At 41.7% G+C, this 18,118-nt stretch overlaps 1 protein-coding gene across 1 annotated transcript in view; it reads right to left on the reverse strand.

The window, feature by feature from the left end:
* ZBP1 (Z-DNA binding protein 1) overlaps nt 1–14,664 on the reverse strand; it is a 17,156-nt gene extending 2,492 nt beyond the window's left edge. The window contains exons 1-5 of the mRNA XM_072413658.1: nt 14,308–14,664; nt 6,342–6,547; nt 5,193–5,294; nt 2,562–2,744; nt 290–358 (exon numbers count right to left, since the gene is read on the reverse strand). Of these exons, the coding sequence (XP_072269759.1) occupies nt 290–358; nt 2,562–2,744; nt 5,193–5,289 (349 nt within the window). The 5' untranslated portion in view covers nt 5,290–5,294; nt 6,342–6,547; nt 14,308–14,664. The remainder of the gene's footprint in view (nt 1–289; nt 359–2,561; nt 2,745–5,192; nt 5,295–6,341; nt 6,548–14,307) is intronic.
* Nucleotides 14,665–18,118: the final 3,454 nt, after the last annotated feature.

The raw sequence follows: 18,118 nt of genomic DNA on the forward strand, positions 1-18,118 counted from the left end.
ATTATATATGGCTTATAGTATATATTATAATTATATCATATAATGCTTATGAAGGCTTATATTATATATGGCTTATAGTATATAATATAATTATGCTTGTTTATAATTGCTTAAAATGGCTATCAAGTGCAGCCTTTTTTATATATTTCATCAACCATCTTGGGTTATTGGATACCCAACAGAGACTGCTTGCACTATTGATCTGTAATAATAGCAGGCCAAAAAGACAAATGCCAATTTTACTGCATTTACAAGACTATTTTTGTTTCCGATCAGTAGGATTACTCACGTTGGTCCGATAATAAGAAGATTGAAGTGGGTCTATTCCAATTCGGATGCTCTGCTTCTGACTTATTCTCTGAATAAAAGAAACGAGAACAAATAACTGATTTTTTGCAGACACAGGGGACACAAATTATTATCAATCTTTTTTTCATGCAACTAATAAATATATATTTTATATTAAATCATTTGCATGTACGTGCAGTATGGACAGTGTGTTGCGCTGCAGTGCTAACAAGACAATGAAATTAGAACATGTTATGATGATGATGTTCTGATGGTACTCCTTTTACTGTAACAACCCCAATCTGGGGGGGGGGGGGGGGGGGCAGAGCCACCATCAGGGGGGACAAGGGGTACTTCTGTACGGGGCCCTAATTTAAAAAGCTTGACCTTTGCAATGCTGGAACAATTAGAAACAAGGAAAGTGGAAGCAAGAAGATTACTAGTATGAGGCCCAGAAAGTGTTGATGGTGACCCAGTGGTTGGGTCAAAATCTGGAAGTTTCAGGTAATTGCAGAAGAAAAGATTAGGTCTCGTGTCATGTCAAACAGAGATGTGTTGTGTGCCATAGCTGAATACATTTGGGAACTGATTGGTCAGAAATGCAAATCCTCGTTCCTGGTGTAAAGGTGGTGTCTATAGAGCCATACATTATCTCTGGAATGGAGAATGGATCCCCTTACATACTCTGCAATTAGAGAAGGAGTTGCATGTCCCCACGGCGCACTTTACAGCTCTCATATGTACTGCGGTTCTTTAGTGGATCCCTGTTACCTCTAGAAACTATATGTGCTGCTAAACACGCATTGAGAGGCTTGCTGTCCAATGCCTACCAGGCCCTCCTGGAAGCACACACCCCTGTCTCTCCTAATTTTGTTGCTAAAAAGGAGATGGATTGAAATACTCAATTTACTGAGGAACAGAGGGAGATGATGCTGCATTTTTGCCATAAAGCTTCAATTTGTAACTGATACCAGGAAACCAACCACAAATTGGCCACTCTCTGGAATAGAACAGCGTCCAAGCTTGCTAAGATTTTCCCCCATGTGGATGGCTCTTGCTGGAGGTGTGGTGCGGCACAGGGTTCGCTCATACACATTTTCTGGGAATGCCCTAAAGTTAAAGGTTTCTGGGACTCGGTGGCTGATATTACCGGCTTACCAATGTGGATATTAGAGATAACGGGCCTTGGCCCTTCTTCACGGTTCTGATTTGTCAAAGAAGGTGTACAAACGTTTACTGCTAAGACATCTCTTGAACGCAGCAAAGGCATGTATTCCGGCTTGCTGGAAGAGTGATATCCCACCGACACTAGAACACTGGCTGAAACGGGTAGCTGACATTTACTGCATGGAGGATGTGATTTCTACCGATGCCAATAGATGTGACAAATTTACCCAGACATGGTATCACTGGATCCAATTCTGCACATCTGTAGAATGTTCTATTCTACTACAACGATCTCCGGCTGACCTGACACCTTCACCCCTAAATTAATACTATTCATTCATGTGTTTTTTGTTGTAATGGAGTTATGTATGTATTTATGGAATCTGCTCGTTTTCCTTGTTACACTCCCTTCTCCCCATCTCTTTCCATCCCATTCTAGTCCCCTAGCTCCCAGGTTCTTACCTAACTGAAAAATTGGAAAATGTAAATGCCTGGGTTTTCTGATGTCTTGTTAGCCTTATCTGATTGTGCAATGTTTTCTACTGTTTGTGATTATTGTACTGTCCTTGGTAATTCTTAATAAATATTATTCTTAAAAAAAAAGGAATACAAATCCTTTGAAGGTAAATTTATGTATATATTTATATATAATATATTATATTTATATATATGCACATAAATCAGCTGAAACATTAAAACCATCCAACTAATATCATGTGCCTCCAAAATTACTCTTACCCCTGGCCCATTAAAGCATGCAATGCAACAAAGCAGCCAGCTATTCACAAGATCAACATGAAAATGTAATTGTTTAGACCAGGCCACCTTCTTCCATTGCACTGGGGTCTTGTTCTGAAGCCCATGTGCCCATTGTTATCCTTTGGAGATTCACTGCCCCAGTTAACCAGACATTACAACTTAGCGCCTGTCAAAGTCAAGGATTCTTACTCCTGCTCATTATTGTCGCTTCCAACACATCTCAACCATCAAGAACTGACTTTTCACCACTGACAGTTACCTTTGTGATCAGCGTAATTCATTTCACCCATCAGGGTTTTTTGATTCTTTAGGCTGATTAATGTATATGTAACACACACATTGCCTACCTGAGGCAGGACGCTCTGTCTTAATGCTCCACAGCTTGTCCTGACTACAGTCAAGCAAGTTCCATCCTTGCATTTTGTACAAATCAGGATTAATATCTCTTGCGTAGGATTTTCCCACGGCCTTAGCAATGGTGAGCGCTTTCTGCGGTTTTTTCTGCTGCAAAAACTCATAAATGCGTTTTTCTGTAGAAAAGAAATTGAATTTCAGTATTTGATCGCATGTGGAGATTTATACCATTCATAGAACTAATAGAGACTAGCAATACTTTATGTATTTCATAATACATGGTTGTTATTTCTATCATATCTAATATCAAATAAATAGTCAGCCCACCCACAAGTGATGTTAGGTATAGGAAGCTTCTTATAAATACTGGGTATGGGATGTTCCAGAACACTTGGTTAATGTTTGTAGAAGATTGTGGTGTCCCTTCCTACCTTGCTCATCAGAAAAGTAAGAATCTATAACCCTTCCTACACATTCCATGCTGACGGCTCTAATACTGGACAGACCAGTTTTACTAAAAATATTCCCCATGCAGTCAGAGCTGTAAAATAAGACCAATCCTGCGCAGGGAATAAAAATGCATGAATCCTGCATAATTTTAGGTTCCAGGTCAATGTAAAGCAGTCCTTCCATTTTCATAAACCCATATTCATATATTGAAGCAGGAATTGGAATAGGGTTGGACACTATACTCTGCAACTCCCATATCATGCCTTTGGACTGAATTATCATTAAGTATCCACCTGAACTCCAACATATTCCTGCTGATAATCCTGAACTGCCTTCTCGCCAAGAGAAGTGTGACCAACTTATCTTCTCCCAGTCCTAGAACTCAACAAGCTGAAAGCCTCACTACAACCCATATTACAGGACCCGCTCACATGGACTTCAGTTTCTGGTGACATCTCACCCAACTCACCCTCTCTCATTTTCATCACTATGTCCGTCTTTTCAACCCCCTACCCCCCCCCCTTGTTGCTGTTGTCTACCGACCCCCCGGCCCTGTATCATAATTTTTGGAAAACTTTGCCTCTTGGCTCCCACAAATTCTTGACCTGCCCACCCCCATCCTCCATGACTTTAATGTTGCAATGGATGATCCCAACCATCCTTCCTCAGCCCAGCTGCTCTCATAACCTCCTCCTTTAGACTTATACAGAACATAAACGGCCCCACACACATCGCCGGACACACTTTAGACCTGGTATTTTCCAAACTCTGCAACCTCAGCCACCTTGACAACTTGCCATTTCCCCTTTCTGATTACAACCTTATCACCTTCAACCTATTTAATTTTTGCCCCCCTTGGCCACATTCCAGACCTGGTCAATGGCAGAGAGATATCCGTAAGCTTGACCCCAACCTATTCTCAAACTGCCTTACGTCCCTAACACCCACCCTCTCTAAAATCACCTCTGGAAAAAGCTGCCACTCGGTTTAACCACACTCTTTATTTGTTTCAGGATAAATCTGCCCCTGCCACCTTTCCCTACCCCCATCCCTGGCACAACAATCACACCAAACATCTACACGAGACTGTTCATGCAGCGGAGCGAAAGTGGAGGAAAATCTGGCCTCAGCACTGACTTCATGGACTACAAAGCCAGTCTACAACACTTTAACACTGAACTCACTGTCACCAAAATTATTTCTTCTCTGTCATCTCCTCTCAAGCTTCCAACCCACGCAACCTCTTCTTAACAATTGACTCCTTCCTAACCCCACACCTGCTCCCCCCACAACATCCTTCTGTGCCCAAGACATTGCCACCTACTTTGGAGAGAAAATAGACAAAATCAGACATGATGTCTCTGCCCACCGAGCCACTCCAACCATACCCACCCCTTCCACCTGTAAATCTGCCCACCGAGCCACTCCAACCATACCCACCCCTTCCACCTGTAAATCATCACTGACCTCCCTCAGCCCTGATACTGTGGACAAAGTCTCTTCTCTCATTACCTCTACCTACTACATGTCCGGTTGACCCAATTTCCATCTGATCTACTCCGTGCCCAATCCTCCACCCGTGTCCCAGCCCTAACTGAACTATTTAACCTCTCTCTTTCTACTGGTAACTAGCCCTCCATACCTTCTAACTACCGTTCTATCTCCCTTCTCCTATATGTTTTCAAACTTCTTGAGCACATTGTCTACAAAGGACTCACTGATTACCTGAGCACCAACTCTCTCCTTGACCCTCTCCAGTCTAGTTTTACAGCTGCCCATTCCACTAAAACAGCCCTTACTAAAGTGCCCAATGATTCTCTCTTTCTTTGCTTCCTATCTGTCTGACCGCTCCTTTCAACTTTCTCTCAATGGTAATTCCTTCTCGCCCACTATCCTCCCTGTTGGTGTTCCCTATGGGTCAGTCCTTGGACCGGTTCTCTTTTCTGTGTACACCTCCTCTCTCGGTAGTGTCATATCCTCCTTTGGCTTACAGTACCATCTGTATGCTGATGACACTCAAATCTATCTGTCCACCCCTGACCTGTCTCCCTCAGTCCTGGATAAGGTGAAGGTTATTGAATGTTCCGTTGGTGCCATACAGAAAAGATGCTTGTGACTTAAAGTGGAAGTTTCCAGTAATATGGTGCTCATTTTCCAGAGCTGGATCTACTCACGTTGCTCAGTGAGTTCATGATTTTTCTTCTCTGTTCTGCTCTGTTCTCTCTGCTCTGATTGTCTCTGCTGCAGGCTGTTCCAGGCTGCTTCTTCCATTATACCTAAAAAAAACAGTAACAATGTTTCAATATTATTCTCAGGGAAACTTTTATGCTGATCTTCACAATCTGCGCCAATAGTAATTAATTCCAGACTGCCTAATGGTTTAGTTACAGATCTATGGGTCTTGATGCAGAATTTGGACCTGGGTCCCCCTTCTAAAGCAACTCTGCATCGAAGCTGAACAACTTCAGGATAGTTTTTGGGCCCCGATACTCATTTTTGACAAGCACCTTAACATTCAGGACAAGGTCCCTTTACACCCAGATCACCTCCTCACATCACATTCTACACCTAATATTAGGGCCCACTTAACATCCCCCTTTTATATAAAATCCCCCTTCTCTAAACATTAGAGTCCCCCCCACCATCAAATAACTTTACCTTCACATCTGGACTTGCGTTTCACATCAGAGTCCTCACTTAACAACAGAGCTTCACCTTCACATCACATCTGTATCCCCCAGTTGACTTAATAAGAGTCCCCCTTTACATCTGGATACCTCCCATTCATATCAGAGTCCATACTTAACATCAAACCCCCCTTTACATCAGAAATATTATTAATAAATAGTATTTATATAGCGCCAACATATTACACAGCGCTGTACATTAAATAGAGCTTGCAAATGACAGCCAGATACAAACAATGACATTATACTAGGAGAGGACCCTAAGCAAAAGAGCTTACAATCTCTACTTAAAAACAGAGCCTCCTTTTACATCAGTCCCCAAACTTCACATCATCATCCCCATTTACATCAGAGACCCTCTTAAAAACCAACCCCTTACACATCACCCGGCTTTTCCATCCAGACCTCCCTCCTCAGGAAGAGGAAACCCTTGGCAGAAGATCTCATCTTCTGGTTCTCTATTCAGTAAGCAACCAAGCAACGGTCATGGAAAGGGTCCCTATATTCCCCCTGGAGTAAGGGGTCTTATTAAAATCCCTTTTACTAGACCCCTGGGGCTGCTTATAAAATAAGACCAGGTTATGAATTTTTCATCCTGCAGGCCCACATTTCCCCATCCTTAAGAATAAAGTGTACCTGTATAGGAGAGCCAGGCAGAAAGTCTGCACTGTCGCTTATCTGTCTGACATTCATTGATTGGAGTGTCGCTCACACCATTGCTTTCCTTTCCATTTCAGCATAAACAAAACTGAAACTGAACTTTTCTTTCTATAGCAACTCCACCTTCTGTGTGACGTTAGGAAACTTGGAACAGAAACTCCTGAGCTGATTAAAGCAAGACTCTAGAGAAAAAGAAAAAACAATATTAGGCCCAGTAACAATGGCAGTACCTTTGACGTCTTAGGAAACCCCTGCTATAATTACTATATATGCAGCTCACATTAAGTTAGTATAGTGATCAGTGGGAGGAATGTCCCTTACATTGCTGGTTAGTGGGAAGAATGTCACCCTTATAGCCAAAAAAATTATTTGTATCTAATAAACTGACCTAAGAACAAACCGCCCATTGCTCAAGGAACTCTTAGAAAACTCAGGGGGAACTGGTTGAGAAACTCTGCCCTAGATGAATAATTTAAAACAATCTTTAGCTATAAAACAATAATGAGCAAATATTGGCACTAAAATGTCATTTAAAAATATATCTAAGTTTATAAATTATTCCAAAAATCCCTGGAAATTCATAAGAAATAGACTGTGGTCATATTGGAGAACATTAAACTAAGCCAGGAGCACCCTCTAGTGGTGAAGTTACGTTTTGTCAATCTGCTAATGTTAAACATTAGTTTTTAAACCTTGTGAGGGGAGCCCTCTAGTGGTCAGATGATGGTTTTACACAGCTGTGTAGATAGCTATACCTAGACCTATGTGATAGGCACATTGAGCAGACATAGTATATATTATGTAGAAAAAAGGAGATGAAAACCTAGTTAGATGTCTTGAACATGTTAAAATATCCTAATTCAAACACTGCTTGTTATAGTTTGTCAAATGTCTTCTAGTTGTGCTAAGATGTTGTTGGTGGTGGCTACAAATTGACGCCAACATACATTGCTCAGGCATGGTCACTGTGTTTTTTTTAAGAAGCTGGAGTTATAAAACATGGTGATTGTTTATGATAACACTTTAAATACTTGACCTCCGGGTCCTCCCTTAGGGATAACTGGCTCCTCCAGCCAACCTTTACCATCAATACAGAACTGTGCAGAATAATGAGAAAAAACAGAGGGCACCATAGGGGACCAGGAGATGGACACTTCCAGGCTGGTGCCGTTGGATCCCCTTTTTTTCTTGCAAGATGGCCCTCCAGTCCGTTGCAACAGCATCACCATCTAGGATTCCATCTGTTCTGCATTCCAAAAGACTGAAAGGGACCTGAAATATCAGCAATGTCACCCTTGCCTAGGTTTGCCTTTGTCTGGCAGTGCATGAGACTGGATTTCTCATTGCTGCCATTCAGTAACATTTATAGGTCTTGTCCCTCCCCCAGCCTGTGATTGGATATTGTAAGGAGCAGCAGAATACTAATGAGTTAATCTCTCTGTAACTCTGCAGCACCACCGACTGTCTCCCTCTACATTCTGTGCTCTGGTGATCAGGCGCTGCAAGAGACTTACAAACCAGGTCAAAAAACATTTAATAATATATTACCGAATACAGAGCCGCATGCATCTGTGTCTTGTATCTGCCTAGAGCTCAGCTTTAAGTTGATCACAACAAGGAATGTCTCTAAAAAACACATTTGGTTTCCTTTTAATTGTATCTAATAAGTGATATTAGCAAAGAATAAAAAACATTCGTTGGATTGCTTTAATATCCAGAGCTGGCTGCATCCACAATATCGCCTCCTCGGGCTCTGCCTGGATTTTGCTGCAGTGCAATAACAGGGTCATCCTAACCTAAATTGCGTGCCAGTTGAAAAGAAGGAGGTTGTTTTTTTTTTTCTTCCCCTCTTATGTAACATCTCCGCTCTTATTGGCTGAGACAGGCGCTCCGTGGCCTAAAATGTTCCCTGCTCGAGATGTATTTCTGACACAGAACAATATGCACACGCAGGCATCTGTTGAAAAATCTTCGCGTACCGCTTCCTCTGCAAAGCAAATCCTAAAAATAAGGATTCTTCAGCTTGAGATGAACTGGCGGCCTATAACATCCTGCGCAGTCTCTGGCGAAGGGTTAGAAATACAATTTCTTTATATATAAATGACCCGTTTACTGATGTCAAGTGCACCGTCTTCCCTTAACCTCTTCTGAGCTCCACAGAAAAAAGAAAAGCTCAGGCTGACCTTACACAAACCCGTCTGAGCTGTGTGCGGGGATGCAAAATGCGGTCAGCAGTGTCTGTGAGTGCATATAGCAAAACTTTACTAAGCATACCAGTTAGCTGGCAAAAAGGCCCATGTGCAAGGCTAGCTTTTGGGTGTCCCATTGGCCAAGTGGAAAGACTTAGCCAATGTGTATTGGCTGACCGCTAGATAGAAGTAAGCAGTATCCAATGTGGCAATGGGAGAGCACCCATGAGAGCCACATATAGTTAAAAAATGGACTTCTAAGTCCCAAGGGGCCCTTAAATTTCTGCACAAATGGTACTCCCATCCCACCCCTACTTTAAACCTCCCTTTATATATCCTAACCCCTATTCTCCAATTGTGACTTAGTCATGTGAAGAACGTAACTCGTAGTGCAGGATGCTGCTGCAGATGACTGCAATGTGACCTCTAGACAGCCTTCTGCGAGAGGGCTCAGCACCCATATAACCCACACCTAGTCAAAAATGGACTCCTATGTACCAGAGGAGCCCTTGTGCATGTGCAAAAAGGGTACACCTACCCCCTATCCTAATCCCATGGGTCCCTATCTTTCAATTGTGCCTTTGTCATGTGAAGAACGTAACTCGTAGTGCAGGATGCTGCTGCAGTTGACTGCAATGTGACCTCTAGACAGACTTCTGCGAGAGGGCCCAGCACCCATATGACCCACATCTACGCATGTGCAAAAAGGGTACACCTACCCCCTATCCTAACCCCCAGATCCCTATCCTAACCCCTTTTCTCCAATTGTGTCTTTGTCATTTGAAAAATGTAACCTATAGCACAGGATGCTGGTGCAGATAACTGCAAAGTGACCTCTAGACAGACTTCTGGGAGAGAGCCCAGCACCCATATAGACCCAATTCTAGTTAAAAATGGAAAAGAGAACACCTACCCCCTATCCTTACCCCCCTCCCCCTGAATCCCTATCCTAACCCCTATTCTCCAATTGTGCCTTTGCCATGTGAAGAACGTAATATGTAGTGCAGGATGCTGCTGCAGATAACTGCAATGTGACCTCTAAACAGACTTTTGGGAGAGGGCCCCGCACCCATATGGACCCACATCTAGTCAAAAATGGAAAAGAGTACACCTACCCTTATCCTAACCCACCCCCCCCCCCTCACCCCCGGATACCTATCCTAACCCCTATCCTTCATTTGTGGCTTTGTCATCTGAAGAACGTAACTCGTAGTGCAGGATGCTGCTGCAGTTGACTGCAATGTGACCTCTAGACAGACTTCTGTGAGAGGGCCCAGCACCCATATGACCCACATCTACGCATGTGCAAAAAGGGTACACCTACCCCCTATCCTAACCCCCAGATCTCTATCCTAACCCCCTTTCCCCAATTGTGCCTTTGTCATATGAAAAATGTAAGCCATAGCATAGGATGCTGCTGCAGATAACTGCAAAGTGACCTCTAGACAGTCTTCTGAGAGAAGTCCCAGCACCCATATGGACCCAAATCTAGCCAGAAATGGAAAAAAGAACACCTACCCCCTATCCTTACCCCCCTCCCCCTGAATCCCTATCCTAGCCCCTATTTGTAGTGCAGGATGCTGCTGCAGATAACTGCAATGTGACCTCTAGACAGACTTTTGGGAGAGGGCCCAGCACCCATATGGACCCACATCTAGTCAAAAATGGAAAAGAGTACACCTACCCTTATCCTAACCCCCCCCCCCCCCCCACCCCCGGATACCTATCCTAACCCCTATCCTTCATTTGTGCCTTTGCCATGTGAAGAACATAACTCGTAGTGCTGCTGGAGATGACTGTCATGTGACCTCTTGGTAGACTTCTTGGTGATGGTCCAGCTGATGAGAATTCTTTAAACTATCACCAACAACCTATAACCCCAACTTAAAGGAATGTTATGGCAAACTAAAATGTGAAAGGGAATTTTTATTCACTTTCAATTTAAAGATGAACTCCTGTATTACAGACCAATCAGTAAAAAAAGTGGGGAATTTACCAGGTACACCCCCAGGCATGAAAACATTTGCAGGGACAAATCCAAAATATGCAAAAGTGTCACTAAAAAGCAGCAATGGTTAGGTGCAAGGGAGCGGCTGCGCTGCAGTCGTTAAAGAGTTAAGGGTAGTTGCCAGGGCAATCATGATCGTGCTTTCTCGACGTTCAAAGTCCTTGGCACGCAGACGCGCTCATTGTCTGCTTTTGGCAGCGGCGACGGCTGCAGCTGCAGGAAGTGGCGGTCTTGCCGGCAAGCTGCTTCCAGAAAGCTGTCATCGGCAGTCGGCGTAGAAGAGAAAATCAGTTGACCTCAGCAACAGCACTGTCTCAAATAGAGCAGCGAGAGAAGCTTTGGGGAAAAATGTTTAAACTAAACGCTTGGAATAAATCTGATCTCTCTTCCCTGTCACATCTGTGCTGCGGAATTCATCTTTTACCAGTCCATGGTTAGAAAATAGCAGATTCAGGACATCTACCTGTAATATGAGTATTTCCTTTACCTGCACAGTTCTTAAAGCCCATATACACGACATGCTGATGGTGCTCCTTGTAAGGGTTAAAACCAAGAGTTTAGTCCTACAAGGCCTAAAAAGCTAAAGGTCTCAAGCTGATGATAGAAAACTCTTTCCATGCCTTCCTCATAGGCACCTTCTACCTCTAAAATATTTTCTTTACCTGCACAGTCCTTAAAGCCCATATAAACCACATGCTGATGGGTTAAAACTGAGAGGCCCCAAGCTAAAGGTCTCAAGCTGATGATAGAAAACTGTTTCCATGCCTTCCTTACAAGCACCATCCAAACAATAAATGTTTCATGTTCCAGCACAGTCTTTGGAACCCATGTAAACCTTATGCTCATGGTGTCCATTGTAATTACAGAAACCTAGAGTTTAGTTCTACAAGGTCCGAAAACTAAAGGTCTCAAGCTGACGATAGAAAACTGTTTCCATGCCTTCCTTACAAGCACCATCCAAATAATAGATGTTTCATGTTCCAGCAGTCTTTGGAACCCATGTAAACCTTATGCTCATAGAGCCCATCGTAATTACAGAAACCGAGGGTTTAGTCCTACAACATCCAAAAGGTAAAGGTCTGAAGCTGATGATAAAAAACTCTTTCCATGCCTTCCTTCTACCTGATAAATGTTTCCTGTTCCAGCACAGTCCTTGGAACCTACAGAAACCACATGCTGATGGTATATGTTTTCAGTTCAGTTCTCAGAGGGCTTCGTCCTACAACATTCAAATGCTATAGGGCCTCATGCCAACATTCTTCATTTTGGGCACTATCTAGTTGTAAAATATTTCCTTTATCAGCACAGTCCTTAAAACCCATAGGTCCCAGGACTATCTGTATGGAGTTTGCATGTTCTCCCCGTGTTTGTGTATGTTTCCTCAGGGTAATCCGGTTTCCTCCCACGTTCCAAAAACATGCAGTTAGGTTATTGGTCTTCCCCTCAAAATTGACCTTAGATTGTGTTAATGACATATGACACTGGTAGGGACATTAGATTGTGAGCCCCTATATAAATACTGTGAAATAATAACAATAATATAAACCACAGGCTAATGATCAACTTTGTTCATTTGAAGGGCTTGGACCTAAAATGGCCCAAAACAAAAAGTTTCATGCCAATGTTGGATAACCCTTTCTATGCTCTTAATACGGACATTAGGTACTTGTAATACATTTCCTTTACCAGCCCAGTCCCTGAAACCCACGTAAACCACATGCTGATGGTTTCCTTTGTACCTTTTGAAACTGAGAGCTTAGTCCCACAAGGCCCCGTAGCTAAAAAGGCTAATGCCAATGTTGGGAAACTCTTTCCATGCCTTTCTAATGGACTCCATCAACTTGTATTATATTTCCTTTAGCAACACAGTACCTAGAAACCATATAAACCACATATTGTTGGAGTTCCTTGTAAGTTTTAAAATCGAGAGCTTAGACTTAAAAGGTTCCAAAGTATAAAATTTCAAGCCAATGTTTAAAACATCATTCCATGCCTTCCCTATGGGCACCATCTAGCATTGATATATTTCTTTTACTAGCACAGTCTTTGAAACCCATTTAAACCATATGTTGATGGTGTCTCTTGTAAATTTTGAAACTCAGAGTATAATCTTACAAGGCCCCAAAGCCAATGGTCTCAAGTCAATGTTAGAAAACACTTTCCATGTCTTTGTTATGGCCATCATCTATCTTTATTACATTTCCTTTACGAGCACAGTCCTTGAAACCCATTTAAATCACATGGGTTTAGGGGCTCAGTGGTTAGCACTCCGGCCTTTGCAGCACTAGGTCCTAGGATTCGAATCCCAGCCATGCAGTTTGCAGGTTCTCCCCGTGTCTGCGTGGGTTTCTTCCCACATCCCAAAAACATGCAGTTAGATTAATTAGCTTCCGCCTAAATTGACCTTAGACTACATTAATGACATATGACTATGGTAGGGACATTAGATTGTGAGCTCCTTTAAGGGACAGTTAGTGACATGACTATGGACTTTGTACAGTGCTGCGTAATATGATGGCGCTATATAAATACTGTGTAATCATAATGTTCATGGTGTCCTAAGTCATTTTTAAAACACAAAAACAGAACGTTTTGTACTAATATTAGGAAACTATTTCCATGCCTTTCTTTTGGTCATTCTCCATCAGTAATATATTTCCTTTACCAGCACAGTGCTTGAAACCCATATAAACCAAATGTTGGCAGTTTCCCTTGTAAGTTCTAAAACCGAGTCCTATAAAGTCTCAAATATAAAGATCTCAATCTAACATTTGAAAACACTTTCCAAACCTTCATAATGGAAACTATCTACATGTAAAACATTTCCTTTACCAGCACCATCCCTAAAACCATCCCCAAGTACATTTAGAAACTGGGGATTTATTACTACATGGACACACGCTAAAACTCTCACGCCAACATGGGCTCCATAAAGAATATAAACATATACAGTGTTTCTGGGATAGTACTGCAGCCTCTCATCACATGATGCTATGGTGTGTAGCTTTCCTGCCATGCACCATCCTGTGTAGCAGAGGCTGTGGTGGTTTCAGAAGATGAAGGAACCACATGATGATCCCCGGGATCAAACCAAGCGCACATCAGCCTGTGAACCCAATAAAAGCAGCGTCCTGTTATTGTCCTCCTGTGTTTTGGCTTTTCACCAGCAAATAAAAGTAAAAAAAACAAATTGAACAGCAAAGCCAAAGGTGACAGAGGAAATCAGTGGAGGGTGTTTGGTTTGGACGGCGAGGAGGATGCGATAAAAGCTCAGGAAGGAAGCCATGAATGGACTGGCCAGGACTTGGCCAATGTGGGGATGTTCTCTGTCGGGGTCACTATCATGGGACAGCTGTCTGGTTCTGATAATCGTAGTTAATTGTTTGCAGGTGATGTCAAAGTTTAAATGGAAAAGGGGGGAAAATTGCGCTCCCAGGTAAATAATTTAAATGTGAATCCTAAGTGAATGACGTTTACCATCCAGTATCAGATGAATATCATTGCTCTGGATTGGTCTGCTAATGATGCCAACTGGAGGACCATGCCTGTGCAATGTGTGACAACGTGACAACCTACTAGCACAATTGTAAAATAGTTGTCACTCCACAACAGGAAGTTCCTAAACAAGGACTTTTATGGGAGGATCTGAGGGTATTTTTTTTAAAAGCTACAGATTGAAAAACAAAAGAAACTCTTCTTATAACTGAAATCAAACCATTTAGTAAAAGTATAATGATCTTCCTACCTTTTGTTCCATGCTGCCTCTGTTTTCTTTCAATGGTCTTCACATCCGGTGTTTCAGTGATAGGTAGCTTCAGTACCTGGCAAGAAAACACACATACAGTCACCAAAAATACAAGACATGCCAGGCTAAAGATTGGGGGTCATAATAATTACACCCCGGTAAGTAAATCTATATAAAACCTAGCAGTATCTTTATCTGCAGACAGGAGGTTGCTGTACCTTGTGGTATGACGTGCTACATGGACTCCATATTTATATTACGTTTTACAATCTCCAGCACCAAATCTTAAAATCACCCAACAGAAATATTGTGTGCATGGCTACAGAAATGAGAGAAAAGGTAGAGGTGAAGCCATGTACAGACACTTAATATTTGTTACTGATCCAGCAAGCCAGATCCCTAAATGATTTTGTATGACCCCTGTACAGATACAGATAACCCATGATGATCATACACGTTTCTATCTATCTATCTATCTATCTATCTATCTATCTATCTATCTATCCTATATCTATCTATCTATCTATCCTATCTATCTATCTATCTATCTATCTATCTATCTATCCCTCTATCTATCTATCTATCTATCTATCTATCTATCTATCTATCTATCTTTCTATCTCTCCTCTATTTCCAGCAAGCCCTGTACAGTTGTTGCAGAAGACATTGCTAAATTATTCAGCCAGACCTCTCTGTTCTACAGAAAATTTGCACCTTTTTTATTCTCTTCATGGTGGATTTTTATCAAGTACAAAAAAATAAAACACGGCACCTCTATCCCGTTCGGTGGCTAATTTTGTCGCCGTCTTCTCCCCTCGTGTGACCTTCCTTCTTTTAGAGCGCAGTCTAATTTTTTTTTTCAGGAACATGGAAGTATTTTTATCTAGCTTTTTAACAAAGTAACAAATATACCATTTTATTACATTTTTTAAATTAAGCCACCCTGTATTTGTACTCATTTTGGACTGTTAATGAAGAATTTATTTATAAATTCCCAATGCCTACAGGCACACATTGGAGGCAGCTGTTGTGTTAGGCGATAAAAGGGATTTTTATCTATTTGACTTGTTTTAAAGGTTTACCAATATTTAAACTGATATATTTTATTATTGTTTTACTGGGTGCATCCATGGCACTGCTTATTAATAAATTATATATATATATAATTTTATGTGTAATATTATATTACACATTCGGCCACTTTTTTAGGTACGCCCTTTGCTGATGCCAGGGGAAAGAAGAAACATAGCCAGGCTGCTTGGGGCTGATAGAAAGGCAACTTAAATAACCGCTCGTTATAACCAAGGTCTGCAGAAGAACATCTCAGAATGCACATGTTGTACCCTGAAGAAGATGAGCAGCAGGAGACCACACAGAGTGCTACTTCTGTCAGCTAGGAATTGGTATTTGAGGCTACATTTTGCATTGGCTTACCAAAACTGGACGACAGAAGACTGGAAAAATGTTGCCTGGTCTGATGAGTCTTGATTTTTGCATTGACATTTGGATGGCGGGGTTAGAATTTGACATCAACAACATAAAAGCGTGAATCCATCTTGCTTTGTATCAATGGTCCAGGTTGGTGATGGTGTAATGGAGTTGAGGGGGGGGGTATTTTCTTGGCACACTTAGCACCAACTGATCATTAAAAAATGCAAATATTATTATTAATGGGATTTATATAGTGCCAACATATTACGCAGCGCTGTACAGGGGTTGCAAATGACAGACAAATACAGACAGTGACAGGAGACGACCCTGCCCCATGGAGCTTACAATCTAGGAGCCTATGATAGTATTGGTGCTGACCATGTCCATCTCTTTATGATGGCAGTGTCCCCATCTTCTGATGGCTACTTATCCCAGACTGATATGAACATGGCAATGAGCTCACTGATTTAAAATGACCTCCCCATTCACCAGATCTCCATCCAATACCCAATACAAAACCTTTGGGACACGGTCAAACGGGAGATTTGCATCGTGGAAAAAAAATTTGCAGAAACTGCATGATGGTATAATGTCAATATGTAACAAAACCTATAAGGAATATTTCTAGCACCTTATTGAGTCCATGCCATGAAGAATTCAAACACTGAAGGCAGAGGGGGTTCCAACCTGGTATTAGCAAGGTGTACCTAATAAAATGGCCGAGGAGTGTGCATAAATAACAAATAAATACATCTGCGTGAACTTTTAAATAGGGACAACTCACAAAAGAAAAACCTACAAATCTCACAATACAGGCTATACAGCTGCAGAGAACAGCAGTAATAGGTAAATCACAATATAAATCCATTACCAGATAATACAGCTACTCTTTTTTCAATAAATGTCAATGGTTGGAGCTCCCCTTTAAAACCACCGCCGGGTTTGTCACCCATCCAATAAACAAATCTCGTTTTCTTTATTGCCGTTGGATCATATTTTATCTTGTTGGGGTCTAATAACAGAAGACATCTATTACCGAAATCAATATCAATTAAGTTTTGTGAAAGCAGCTTGAGGTCTGTAATAGGTACGCGATCGTCCCATGATAAATTGTTAAATAAAGGCTCTGGCAGTGTTTGGAGCGGCTCTGGGAATGGCCCGAAAGCCACAAACACAAACCAGATGTCGAGGGTCATTAAATCATGTCCATAACTCTATTTTCACATGGTCAGAAACAAAAATATATACAGAACGTACTGCAAAATTAGCATTATTCTCCTCAAAATGCTGCAAATACAAATAAAAAAATGGTTGTTGATCTTGCAAGAAATCAGGCAGTGAAAAGACATGGTTGCCTCTGCTTCATGAAAAATCCAAGCTTTGTCCGCCCTGTTTGGTTCTCCTTAACTGGGCAACAAATTACCCCTCCTATGTTATAGAGATGAGAAGGAATTCTTAGACTTTGTGGGTGGGCCTTTTCTGGATGGGCGGAGTCTTACACAAGGGTGTGACATTCCCCCGCCTCTTATCCCACCCCTGCGGTTCCTGCTACTTGTCCCTGGCATACGCCCTAGGGGAAGTTTGCCTATAACTACCTATCCGTCACCTGGAGATTTGGTGGACCAGACATATATATATATATATATGTGTGTGTTTTTTATTATCATTCTTTTTTTCATATTTCTGCATTTTAAATAATAAAAACCTCACATATGCTGCTAACATATTCTAATTAGATTTTACAATTCCAAAGAGTTGATAGATTTGATTGGAAATATTGTTCTGTACAGCTCCTGCCCTGTTACTGATTAACAAAGATTCTTCTTTTTCATTACGGCATGTGATGCATTACAGAGATGTGGGACTTATTCAGCATAAAGAGTTGAAAAACCTGCACTTCTACCTGATGGGTGCGGGGCCCTATTGCCGCTGCCGGATGGGACATGGAAATGTTATGACTGGGATATCACTGCAGCGTGGTGTGTGACAGATACTTGCCATATTACTGTGAAGGACAAGCCATTGCTTAGCAGAATAGTACACACTGACCTGGAGGTTATAGGGGTATTTATCCTTGACTTGTTTTTACTTCCTTTAATCCCATCAAACAGACAATGTCAAACAGTTGAGTTGGTAAAGTAACAGAAGGCTTTACTGAATGACCTAATGTTATGATTGATCACAGGAGGGTGTCATAAAGCCTAAACAACAACTAGATTGGGTTTGAAATTTGAGCTTCTCATAAAATTTTAAATCAAGATTTTCTTAAAAGTTTTGTTTGAATTGGTTATAATTAGTAATGGATGGGCTGCATTCTCAGTGATGTCACTGGTCTCTGGTGAATGGATAGGCTGCATTCTCAGTGATGTCACTGGTCTCT

This window comes from Pyxicephalus adspersus, chromosome 6 (genome assembly GCF_032062135.1).
Source record: "Pyxicephalus adspersus chromosome 6, UCB_Pads_2.0, whole genome shotgun sequence".
Classification (NCBI taxonomy): domain Eukaryota; kingdom Metazoa; phylum Chordata; class Amphibia; order Anura; family Pyxicephalidae; genus Pyxicephalus; species Pyxicephalus adspersus.